General features: G+C 49.6%; 3 protein-coding genes across 3 annotated transcripts; 2 read left to right on the top strand and 1 right to left on the bottom strand.

The window, feature by feature from the left end:
* Nucleotides 1-344: 344 nt before the first annotated feature.
* On the top strand, nucleotides 345-2,390 carry ASPSYDRAFT_43049 (alpha-keto acid decarboxylase family protein; the record flags this gene model as incomplete). The annotated part of the gene is made up of 5 exons (XM_040846585.1): nucleotides 345-568; nucleotides 630-710; nucleotides 772-1,999; nucleotides 2,049-2,256; nucleotides 2,307-2,390. Exons 1-5 carry the CDS (start codon nucleotides 463-465, stop codon nucleotides 2,388-2,390), a joined length of 1,707 nt encoding a protein of 568 aa, XP_040704960.1. The 5' UTR covers nucleotides 345-462.
* Nucleotides 2,391-3,533: 1,143 nt separating this feature from the next.
* bck1 (putative MAP kinase kinase kinase (Bck1)) lies at nucleotides 3,534-8,301 on the top strand (the record flags this gene model as incomplete). Its single annotated transcript, XM_040851884.1, has 3 exons — nucleotides 3,534-6,174; nucleotides 6,274-8,113; nucleotides 8,178-8,301. 3 exons carry the CDS (start codon nucleotides 3,534-3,536, stop codon nucleotides 8,299-8,301), a joined length of 4,605 nt encoding a protein of 1,534 aa, XP_040704961.1.
* A 395-nt stretch (nucleotides 8,302-8,696) lies between these two features.
* Nucleotides 8,697-11,232, bottom strand: ASPSYDRAFT_56533 (Golgi transport complex subunit COG3; the record flags this gene model as incomplete). Its single annotated transcript, XM_040849230.1, has 4 exons — nucleotides 8,697-9,488; nucleotides 9,550-10,575; nucleotides 10,628-10,967; nucleotides 11,024-11,232. 4 exons carry the CDS (start codon nucleotides 11,230-11,232, stop codon nucleotides 8,697-8,699), a joined length of 2,367 nt encoding a protein of 788 aa, XP_040704962.1.
* Nucleotides 11,233-11,254: the final 22 nt, after the last annotated feature.

Here is an 11,254-nt window from a genome sequence, read left to right on the forward strand (position 1 = left end):
AAAAAGGGTGGTTCCCCAGAAATTCTTGACGATCGTAGTTTATGGTGGGCGGTTGAATTATTCCCGTCCTGGTTTAGCGGGATGGGACTGAGAAGCGACAAACCAGAACCAAGATTCATCGGCCCTCTCAATGCTTGAATGCTTTCGGGACTTTCAGGGCCTTGCCATGTGGTATTGCATAGTCTTTAGGTCTAGTAACGCCTGGCCAGATCATTGTCACGCCACGTTATACCAGCGGTGCCGTCAATCGCAGCTGGTGAAAATGGGGAGACGCTTAAACCTGTCTGGATGCATGACATCACGTTGTGTTCATGACGTACCACTCAGGCGAGAAGCTGAGCTCCAGTTGCGATAAGAACTGCCGCTGTGCTCTCACTGCTGGTCGCGCATGAAGAATAACCAATTTCTTCCAATTTTGTTACTGAATCGCATCGTCGCTAGTCTTGATTCTGAAGCCTCAACATGACTGACATCGCTACGAGAGAGCTCCGTCAACCGGTTGATGTCGCTGAATATCTTTTTCGCCGGCTACATGAAGTTGGAGTTCGGTCGGTGCACGGCGTCCCTGGTAAAGCCACTTAATTGAGCTTCTAAATACAATCGCTTCGCGCCCGCTAACTCTGTTATAGGGGACTACAATCTCACAGCTCTCGATTACGTGCCAAAATGTGGACTTCACTGGGTTGGAAACTGCAATGAACTCAACGCGGGTATGTTTGGTCAATTGAGCAACAGCCAGCAAGGCTGGACATACTGACTTCTTGTCAATAGGATACGCCGCGGATGGTTATGCTCGAATAAATGGGATCGCAGCGCTGGTCACTACATTTGGTGTTGGCGAGCTCTCTGCTATCAATGCAATTGCAGGAGCCTACTCGGAATTTGTTCCCATCGTCCACATTGTCGGACAGCCTCATACGAGGTCCCAGAAAGATGGAATGTTGTTGCACCACACTCTGGGCAACGGAGACTATAATGTATTTACGGCGATGAACAAGGGGGTATCTACCACTATGGCGCGTCTGGACGATACGAACGATGCTGCCACGCTCATTGACAACGCCATTCGTGAATGTTGGGTTCGCAGCCGGCCCGTTTATGTCACGCTCCCCACGGACATGGTCGCGAAGAAACTTGAAGGGGAAAGACTTAAGACCCCCATTGATCTTTCGCTTCCTGCCAACGACCCCGAGAAGGAAGATTACGTGGTTGACGTGGTGCTCAAATATCTACATGCAGCGAAGAACCCAGTCATCCTGGTCGACGCCTGCGCCATTCGCCATCGGGTGCTCGAGGAAGTACACGATCTAGTCGAAGCGTCCGGGCTACCCACGTTTGTGGCTCCTATGGGCAAGGGCGCCGTTAATGAAACGCATAAATGTTATGGCGGTGTTTACGCTGGGACGGGATCTAACCCAGGTGTCCGTGAGCAAGTCGAATCTTCGGATCTCATCCTCAGCATTGGTGCCATAAAATCCGACTTTAACACAGGCGGATTCTCATATCGCACTGGACAGTTGAACACTATTGATTTTCACAGCACCTATGTGCGAGTGAGATACTCGGAATATCCAGAGATTAACATGAAAGGGGTTCTACGCAAAGTAATCAAGGGACTGGGCTCTGTAAAAGCCAACCCGGTGCGAGATATATCAAACACGCTTCCAGAGAGCGAAAAAGGTTCAAGCGAGCAGACAATCACCCATGCATGGTTATGGCCCATGGTGGGACAGTGGCTGCAAGAAAACGATGTTGTGATTACTGAAACTGGAACTGCAAACTTCGGTATCTGGGACACTCGCTTCCCATCCGGGGTTACTGCCATCAGTCAAGTTCTTTGGGGCAGTATCGGCTACTCAGTTGGCGCGTGCCAAGGTGCTGCTTTGGCTGCGAAGGAACAAGGAAATCGCCGGACAGTGCTGTGGGTGGGTGATGGTAGCCTACAACTTACTTTACAAGAGGTCAGCACCATGATTAGGAATAACCTTAACCCAATCATGTAAGTTCGGCGGACCCGGGCATCTTCATGAAGCTAACGCAAGTAATAGTTTTGTTATCTGCAACGAAGGATACACCATCGAGCGGTTTATTCATGGCTGGGATGAGAGCTACAACGACATACAAACCTGGGACATCAAGGGCCTGCCGGTTGCATTTGGCGCTAGGGATAAATATAAGGGCTACAAGGTGACGACCAGAGAGGAGCTCAGGAAGCTATTTGCTGATCAACAGTTCAACTCGGCTCCGTTTTTGCAGGTAGGTTTCACGGTATCCCGGTTCGATTACTGAAGTGCTAATTTAAGCAGTTGGTTGAGGTTCATATGCCTCGTGAAGATGCCCCTGCTTCGCTCCGGATAACAGCTGAAGCGGCGGCATCTAGGAATAAATAGGGACAATAACCGAAGCCGGCGTTTGTGGATACAATTTTCTCCTCAATTATTAGTGATTAGTCTAATCATCTAATGTCATGATGTCAAAAGGGTTGAAGGCCATAACATTTCATTAGCGTGAAACCCGGTATATGTGGGGTTAATTAAACTGGCAGAAATAAATGTCACTCTCTTCTTTTGGCCTTGGTATGAGACGTAGAGGAATAGCTCGCGGAGAGTTGGATTGTCTACATACAACGGCGTTACCTCGCGCAGTAAGGTAGTAGTAGATGCAGTGGCAATCATATGGCAGCCTTTCGACGCACGATGTCGGGGAAAGATCCTCCGGTGGAGAAAGAAGAAGAGACGGTTGACCGTTGCTTATCGCGAAAACCACGTGATCGAAAGAAGGCATGGCGCTAAGCCGCCAACACGGCGACGAGCTCCTCATGAAACGTTGGGCTGGACCTCAACAGGCGTCTCGAGTTTCCTGAGCGGACCTATCCTGATTTCTTGTGGTGTGGCTGATTGATAATTCTCCTAGCGCCCGAAATCCGATGCGCTGTCATAGTTTTCTTCAGCGTTGGACGTTGTGTCGGAGGTACGTCTGTTGCCCTTGTGTATGCGCAGCCCCCCTCTGCAACCCGACGCCTTTCTTTCGGCGCTTACACCCTCGGATTCTGACTTGACTTAAGAAACCACTAGGCCTGTTTGCTCATATCCTGGCTAAGGTTACTGTCAGCGATCCGATCGCACCGACCGCAACTGAAGCGAAATTCTTTGTCCCTCGGGCCTGCCACCTCGAGTCCGGAACTGAACTAGGCTCCATGAACTGGCTCATTGCAATACTGCGTTTTCGCTAAACCGCCCATTTGGGATATAAGCGTCGCTCGGATAAGGAGGCGCTTACCCTAGACTTTGATGCATTCGCAGAGTTGTCTATACGGAACGTTTTCTTCGATCGCAATCTTAACGATATTGGAGGAATTGCGAAAGGCTTTCTAGGCAATGAGCACCTTCAGTGGGACATATAAAACGGGCTTTTACATCATCGTCCCCAGAATACAGGAGGCACTTGATCACGAACGGAGCCTGGGTTCATCGACCTTTCGTTTATCACCATTTGTACCCCTTCGGCTTTGATGATACCTGATATTTTGCAATATGGACGGCCAAAGACAGCAGCCGTACATGCCAGGACCGCCCCTTTCGGCGTCTCAGCCATCTCAGGCTCATATCATGCCATTGCCACCTCCGCCCCCTCGATACACTCCAGCGCAGCCCCAGAATGTGGTGCCTCCGCCGCCGCCAGGACCACCTCCAGGGGCGGCATACGGTACTTCAAAGCTCACTAACCCTCAGCTTCAATCACAAAATAATATGGGATGGCCTAGTTGGTCTGGGCGAGGAGTACACCAATATCTTCCACCACCTCCACCACCACCTATGACCCATGCGAACCAATCGTCTTTCAGTCGCCAACCCACCATGCAAAATAACAGCGCTACATCTGCCACTTATGTTCCATCAGCTGGAACGTTCGGCCCCGGCGTCGGGATTCCACCGTTCGATGTGCCGACGTTTCCACCGTATGATCCTCCCGGTACCATGATTCCGGGCGACAGACCACGACCTCCGCTCAAACAACCATATGGACATGGCGTCCATAATATCCCTCCTTACGCGGAAGGAACTATCCCGTCTACCCCCTCGTCCCACAATCCTCCTTCTCAAGACTCCCCTCAACCAAATCCTCAAGCCACGAGACAAGGAAATGAATTGGCCAAATCCTCGAGCCACCGACATAATAACAGTAATACGACTGTTGGTGGCATGTCAGCCAGTGAAGCAGCAGTGCAATGGCCATTGGACCGTGTGTTGATATGGCTTGCGAAGAATGGCTTTTCGCATGAGTGGCAAGAAACGTTCAAGGCTCTAGAACTCGAAGGAGCGGAATTTCTCGAGTTGGGTCACGGGCAAAATGGTCGACCACCGAACCTTGGAAAATTGCACAATGTTGTTTATCCTCAACTTCAAAAAGAATGTGAAGCTAGTGGCATAATCTGGGATCTGGGTCGTGAAAGGGATCAAGGAGTGCGCTTGCGGAAACTGATTCGCCATATTCATGGCGAAGAAGATGGACAAGGTAGCGCTCCGGATGAAGGTGCTGAGTTTTCGCCTAATTTTCCAAGTGCGACACAGGTGCCTGCCTCCCCTAGCATCAATTCAGCTACTATTTCCAGTAGCCCGAACCTCAAAGCGTCGAGAAACCCTTACACCAAGCAGCGCAACTTCACGACTCCTGGTTCTATCAGTCAAGATAGTACTTCAGCGGAAATTGCTATGACCGAGGGTAGCCCGATGATGCATAGGGCAGAATTATCTCGCCTGAACCACGTCGGGGCCGACCATCAGAGAAAAAGTCCCTCCATGTCTAGTGACAATGGTTTATTCGCAATCCCACCTCAACGGCCCCACGAAAATAGCCCTAAGAGTGGAAGCCCAGCCACACAGCATGCTACACTATATTCATTAAATGCACCCTCCACGGGCGACGTAAGCTCAAAACATTCGCGAGCTCCTAGTGGAGAGCGTCGGTACTACGAAACTTTCAAGGCCGATGGTTCACGTCCTTCGCCACAGGAGTATTCCAATCGTCAGATAGGTGGCCATAATAATCCTTCTTACCCAAAGGATCACCGAATGGGGATCTTTAACTTTTGGAGGAAACCGAAATCCAACGACCCCAATAACCCATCCCCCGATGATGCGGTCCCTGGTTCTCCAATTTACTCTAAATATCACAATAATAGCAGCGATGTTTCCGTAAATGAACGTCCTGTATCTGCGTCCTTATCCGACTATGAGAAGTCGGCGATGCGATCAAAACTGGCAAATAAAGGGAGAAGGTTTATATTCGCAACATCAGACGGTGTGAATTACCGACTGATTGAAACCACCGATATTGACTCTGTTGAGATGCTCCGCGTTAATATTTGCCAAAATCTCGGAATCACGGATTGGCCTGATGCGCAGATATTCCTGACTGAACCCGGACAATTAGAACATGAGGAACCTTTGAACGACTCCTTCTTAGCTTACAGCCAACGTACAAAATCGGATCCGTTTGGCTCTTTGAAGTTGTTTGTGAGAGGCTCTCATCTTCGTCCTGGATTGAATGCCTCTAACGGTCCGGGTCTTGGGGTTTCTATCCCGGACAAACCTGCTGCATCACCAACGTCCACCGTACCACCTCGAAAACCGCTGGATGGTGAAGCACTAAGCAGGATCTCACCACTTAAGCCCTTTTCCCAGCAGCAGCAGAATACATTGGTCGGTAAACTGCCTCTCCGAGACAATCCACAATCGAGCAGTGGAGTCTCTCCAGTGGGGGAGGATACAGATGGGACACTTCAAGAAGATTTCAAGCGGGAGCAGGAACGGAAGCAGAAGCATTACGGTACCTCGCCCGCGCCTCTGCCCTTAGCGAGGCCAGACGCTTATAATAGCGAGACTGGATATCGTCGTAAGGGGGTCATCAATTTCGACAAGCCGCGTATATCACCCTACGAAGACAAGAAGTCTGATGGTCTCACACCGTTCCGGAAGCCGCCTTCTGCACCACAGGAGTCAAATACACTCAGCAAGGTAAATTCGTTGAGGAAGAGGGATAATGAACGTCCGCGCCCCCAACGATCCAACCAACCCCCTGGCATTAAGGAGATGATGAAAGATATGGGAATGATGACCGGTGCCGTCGGGAACCCTCTACCGTCGCCCAATTCGGTGAACTCTAGTACTCCAGGTAAGACACTCATGTGGTCTCTACATGCAATTTGTTATATCGCATTCGTTGCGTTCTTCATGTTGGATTTAAGTATAGCTAGCTAACGCACCTCGGTAGATGGGTCCCACAGCGCCTCTGATTCAACAACTGATCAGGGTAACCAGAGTACGCCGCCACTTACAAACGCCAGTTCCTCACCTACCAATACCCCGGCTTCCTCTGGATTATCCAGGTCAGTAAGTCAGAACAGGAAATCTGTCGGACCGGAATTCGACTTCGAAGAGACGGAAGTATCCTTCCAGCGCTCGCCCACTCAGGACAATGATTCCGATAATGATTCGGATGACGGTCTGTTTGCGATCCCGCTAGCAAACAATAAGACCCCTGTCAAAGACAAGGGGGTGGTACCTGGGTCTCCAGACGATCATCAAAGACCACGAAAACCATCTCTTACTGTCAATACTGAAACCAAGCCTCGGGCAGGATTGTCCGTCAGTTTCAAATCCCCCAGTGCTACTCGCGAGACCTTCGCAAATCCCAGTGGTGATGCAAGCAGCTCGGCTACGCCCTTGTATAATATGACTTCCTCTCCAGAGGAAGAGAAAGTGCCGTTCAGAAGGGATTCCTTCGCACGAGACGACGTTTGGGCCAGTCGTCCACCCGTCGAAGGCGTCATTGATAACCTAGACGACTTCTTCCCTAATATTGATCTAGATGCGCCTTACCTGGATGGGCAGGGAACATCACCACCTTCTTCTCCCGCAAATAGAGTAGCAGCCGACAACGAAATTAACCGTAGAGACAAACACGAAGGCGCCTACTACGGGACACAACCTCCTCCCATTCCGGCTGATACTGTACTCGGTTCTGCTGAGCCAACGATGAAACCACAGGATCATGGCTTTGTTGCGCGACGGAATATTAGCCGATCTGGTGGCGGTGGTGGTGGTCTTACCCGAATGAAATCCATTCGAGAGGTTGCGAAAGGCGCCAATCAAACAACCAGACAACGAAGTGTTGCGGCTTCTAGCGGGAACAGAAGAACTGGAGATGTACATCGTCGCAAGAGCACCAAAATGTTCGGAGCAAAGATCATGCAGATCAGCCCGAAGCCTGGCAGTCGACTCAGCCAGCTTGATCCAATTCCCCAGAATAGCGTGACGTCGAGTTCGAAACCACAGAGACAGCCTACCTTTCGTATCATTCGTGGTCAGCTCATCGGTAAAGGTACATATGGTAGGGTCTATCTAGGTATGAACGCCGACAATGGTGAGGTTTTGGCCGTCAAGCAAGTGGAAATAAACCCGAGAGTGGCCGGGCAAGATAAAGATCGAATCAAGGAGATGGTCTCAGCATTGGACCAGGAAATTGATACGATGCAGCACCTTGAGCATCCTAACATCGTACAATATCTTGGATGCGAGCGCGGGGAGCTGTCAATATCTATATACCTGGAATATATTTCTGGTGGTTCTATCGGCAGTTGTCTCCGGAAGCATGGCAAATTTGAGGAGAGCGTGGTAAAGTCTCTTACACGCCAATGTTTGGAAGGGTTATCCTACCTTCACAATTCAGGAATCCTCCACCGCGATCTCAAAGCAGATAATATTCTGCTAGATCTCGACGGGACGTGCAAGATTTCCGACTTTGGGATCTCGAAGAAGTCAAACGACATCTACGGAAACGATTCCTCGAATTCCATGCAAGGTTCAGTATTCTGGATGGCGCCCGAAGTCATCCAATCACAGGGTCAAGGTTATAGTGCAAAGGTTGATATCTGGTCCCTCGGCTGCGTGGTGCTCGAGATGTTCGCCGGTCGTCGACCTTGGAGCAAGGAGGAAGCCATTGGCGCCATTTACAAGCTCGGAAGCCTCAGCCAGGCGCCTCCAATCCCAGACGACGTGTCAATGAACGTTAGTCCAGCTGCGCTCGCTTTCATGTGGGACTGCTTCACTGTGTATGTGACAATCACCCATTTTTGTTTAAGTGAATCTTTAACTAATCTAATTTCCATTCAACAGTGATACATCCGAACGCCCGACAGCGCAAACTCTCCTCACCCATCCATTCTGCGAACCCGATCCCAAGTACAATTTCTTGGACACGGAGCTTTACGCGAAGATCCGTCACGTTCTTGCAAGTTAAGATGCTTACCATCTGAACGGGAATTTTGGAGAGTAATACGTCATTTTCCCTGCTTATAGCGGGCCTCATACCCAAATTCGTTTGTTTTGTGAGCAATGATATGAATAATTCTTATATAGGGAAAGCCTTAGCGGTTGCTTTTTTTTAGGGTCGGCTTTTTGATTCCTATCCCTCCGTTGAATGGCACTGGCGATGCTGTATCTTTAACTGGTGGGGTTTATAAATTCTATTTCTCTCCTTGAAAACGTACCTGCTTCTGTTATGTAGAAACAAGAATTATGTGTAAAATTCAGACATGATATCAAGGATACATTTCACTTGAGAAAGATACCGTTAACCTGTATTATATATATGTTATGTACGTACGTGCTATCTACATGTTCAAGAGAACAGCCCTATCGAAACTGAGAACCCAAGCTTCCAGTTCTACTCACACTCCGGCTGGGAACTTGATCGTCGTCCTGTGTTGCGACACCAACCCGGAAAACACCCTCACACCAGTCTGCAAATGTCTCGACATCCCATACAGCGTCTTCACGTCCCTTGCCTTTTTTGCTGACTGGAACACCCTTGTTCTTCTCAGAGGAGATGTATTTAATAAAGAACTCTTCGTAAATTTGAATGACGCGATCCTGGACGGCACCAACAAGAGTCTCCTTCATACGAATATCATCGAGGTAGTCGTCAAGAACTTTGCGGAGGCGGAGGACCTCGTTTTCGATATTGTTGCATGTTGGGTAGATGAGCTCGCCGCGTTGGAGATTTCGTTTGTCAACGAACTTTGACGGGAGAGATGCGGTCATTTTACTAGCGAAACTGTTGATGAAGTCGTTGATTACTGTTCTGAGCCGCCCGTCCAGTTCGACTTTAGCATCCAGCATGTTTTCGACCACCCGGGGGAGGAGGCCGTGCCCAACAAGCCTCATTAGGTTGCGAGGGTTGAAGAGACCGCCGCGCTCGCGGAGTTCCCAGAAGGTGCTTGTAACACCGGAGAAATCGAAAGATACTTCGGGGGCGACGTATTCGATATCGAAGGCGACAATTTGTTGCTTTAATATTAGCAAGTGGCTCATTAAGAATAGTTGTCCGTCTGTTGGAGATTTGCCAGATATTAATGTGCTAGCGTGGTGAAGCGAGTCTGTTGTCTGATGGACGATTTGATGCGCAAGGTCATCAAAAACGGTGGACTAAAACGGCAACGAGGTTAGTGTCCGGTATGGAGTAAGATGCTTGAGAGTGTGGTTGTACATTTACAAGACGGTATATCCGGCTCAGAAGCCACACAGCTTTTCGGAGGGTCGGGTACCACGCGTCAGGTGCGTTCTGGGACTCATAATCCCATTTCAGATCTTGCTCAATTGGTGTGTCCGTACTGTCTTCAGTTGACTTCGTTGGTTTTGGCGGATTGAGGTACGCATCTGTATGTGAGACTTTTCTCCCTGATATCTGCTTGTCAGATGCAGATATCGATAGCTGTTTGTTGCGGGCAGGATATTCGAGATCCTCCGGACGTGGCTTGAATCGTTCAATCTCATCACGGAGGAAAGCCTGCGCACGGAAAACGAGGCGGGTCTGTACGTCTTCCAACGCTGGCTGAATTAGCGCTGAGAAATCAAGCTGATTCGCATCCGTATACTCCGCCTCTTCCTCTTGGTCAAATAAGTATCGAGTTTGGAGCAGAGTACAAAGCTGGCACAGCTTAACAATCTTGTCTTCGTGAATGATTCTTGGTCTCAGATGGTCATATAGGGGTTCGCAAATGGTCTCTAGAAAGTCATATAGACCACCCTGACCATGAAACCATTCGCTCCACAAGTCGAACTCATCTAAGCAAACCCCTCGGACATAGCTAATACTTGCGCGGGCAAAGGCAACCAACTCGCCTGAGCTGCTCGGAGCCTGTGAGATCTCACCCAGTCTCCTACGAACCAATGGTATGATCAGCTTTCCGCGAATAGCTGCATAGTTGGTATGAAGCTCATTAAGAAGACTCTGATATTCAGCTTCTGTGCCTTGATCAGGGTCTAACGGCGGGACGGCTCTCTTCTGAATCTCCAGACCAATTTGCTTCAATTCAGGTGCGCCAANCCTAAACTTGGCATAGAGAAGAGCGGATAATGCAGTGTCGTTGAGTTGCTTATCTGCGGCCTTTTTCGAAACACTTGCATATACCTCGCGAAGGGAGGAAACGAAGTGGCCTCGGATGAGCGTGAGAGCGCGCGTGAGGAGAAGCCGATATCTTGATCGGTAGACTTCTGCTTCCTTTTGCTCCCCCTGAAGAGAAAATTAGCAAAATGTGGGAGACCTTGGGAGCAGCAATTCTCACGTGTGCCTCCATGTAGTCCAAGCATTCGTCCAGTTGCCTTAGCATGTCTGAGAAGTCCTGCCCACGCACAGTATTTCCCGCACCTGGCGCGTTCAACCTTCGAGAGGCAGGGTCTAGAAAATCGTAGAATTGAAGGTTGTACTCAATATCCGTCACCAAGCCCGTATCGCGCTTCTGAGCCGCAAGGAGCCCCTCGCATTGTCTCTGGAAGTTGGACGTTTGCGCATCGACTGTTTTGAAATTTTCGGAGAGGCTCGACAAAAGATCAAGTGTGGATGATGTGTCTGAAAGGAGTGTGTCTAGGTGGGATTTGGACGTCTGGAGTTCGTTAAGGCAAGCCCTAGAGACAGTACCAGGTTAGTGCTTGTGACCACGGTGTGTGGGAGGGATGCCTACTGATACTCATCATAACTCGATTCGAGCAAACTAGATTCAACATCACTGTACCACTGAGCAAACTCAAGTTCATTATGTATCTCAGCTGACTCGTCTAATTCGTCTGGGACAGTCTCGAGCTTCTCAATCCGGTTCGCCTTGAGATCCAGAGGCATGCCCGATGGGGCGGTTTGCCGGCGACTTCGCTGTCCTGCAGTTTGCGTAGGCATTGTGTCTGAGTAGCAGCTAAGC

The sequence above is a fragment of the Aspergillus sydowii genome (genome assembly GCF_001890705.1).
Source record: "Aspergillus sydowii CBS 593.65 unplaced genomic scaffold ASPSYscaffold_3, whole genome shotgun sequence".
Taxonomy (NCBI): Eukaryota; Fungi; Ascomycota; class Eurotiomycetes; order Eurotiales; family Aspergillaceae; genus Aspergillus; species Aspergillus sydowii.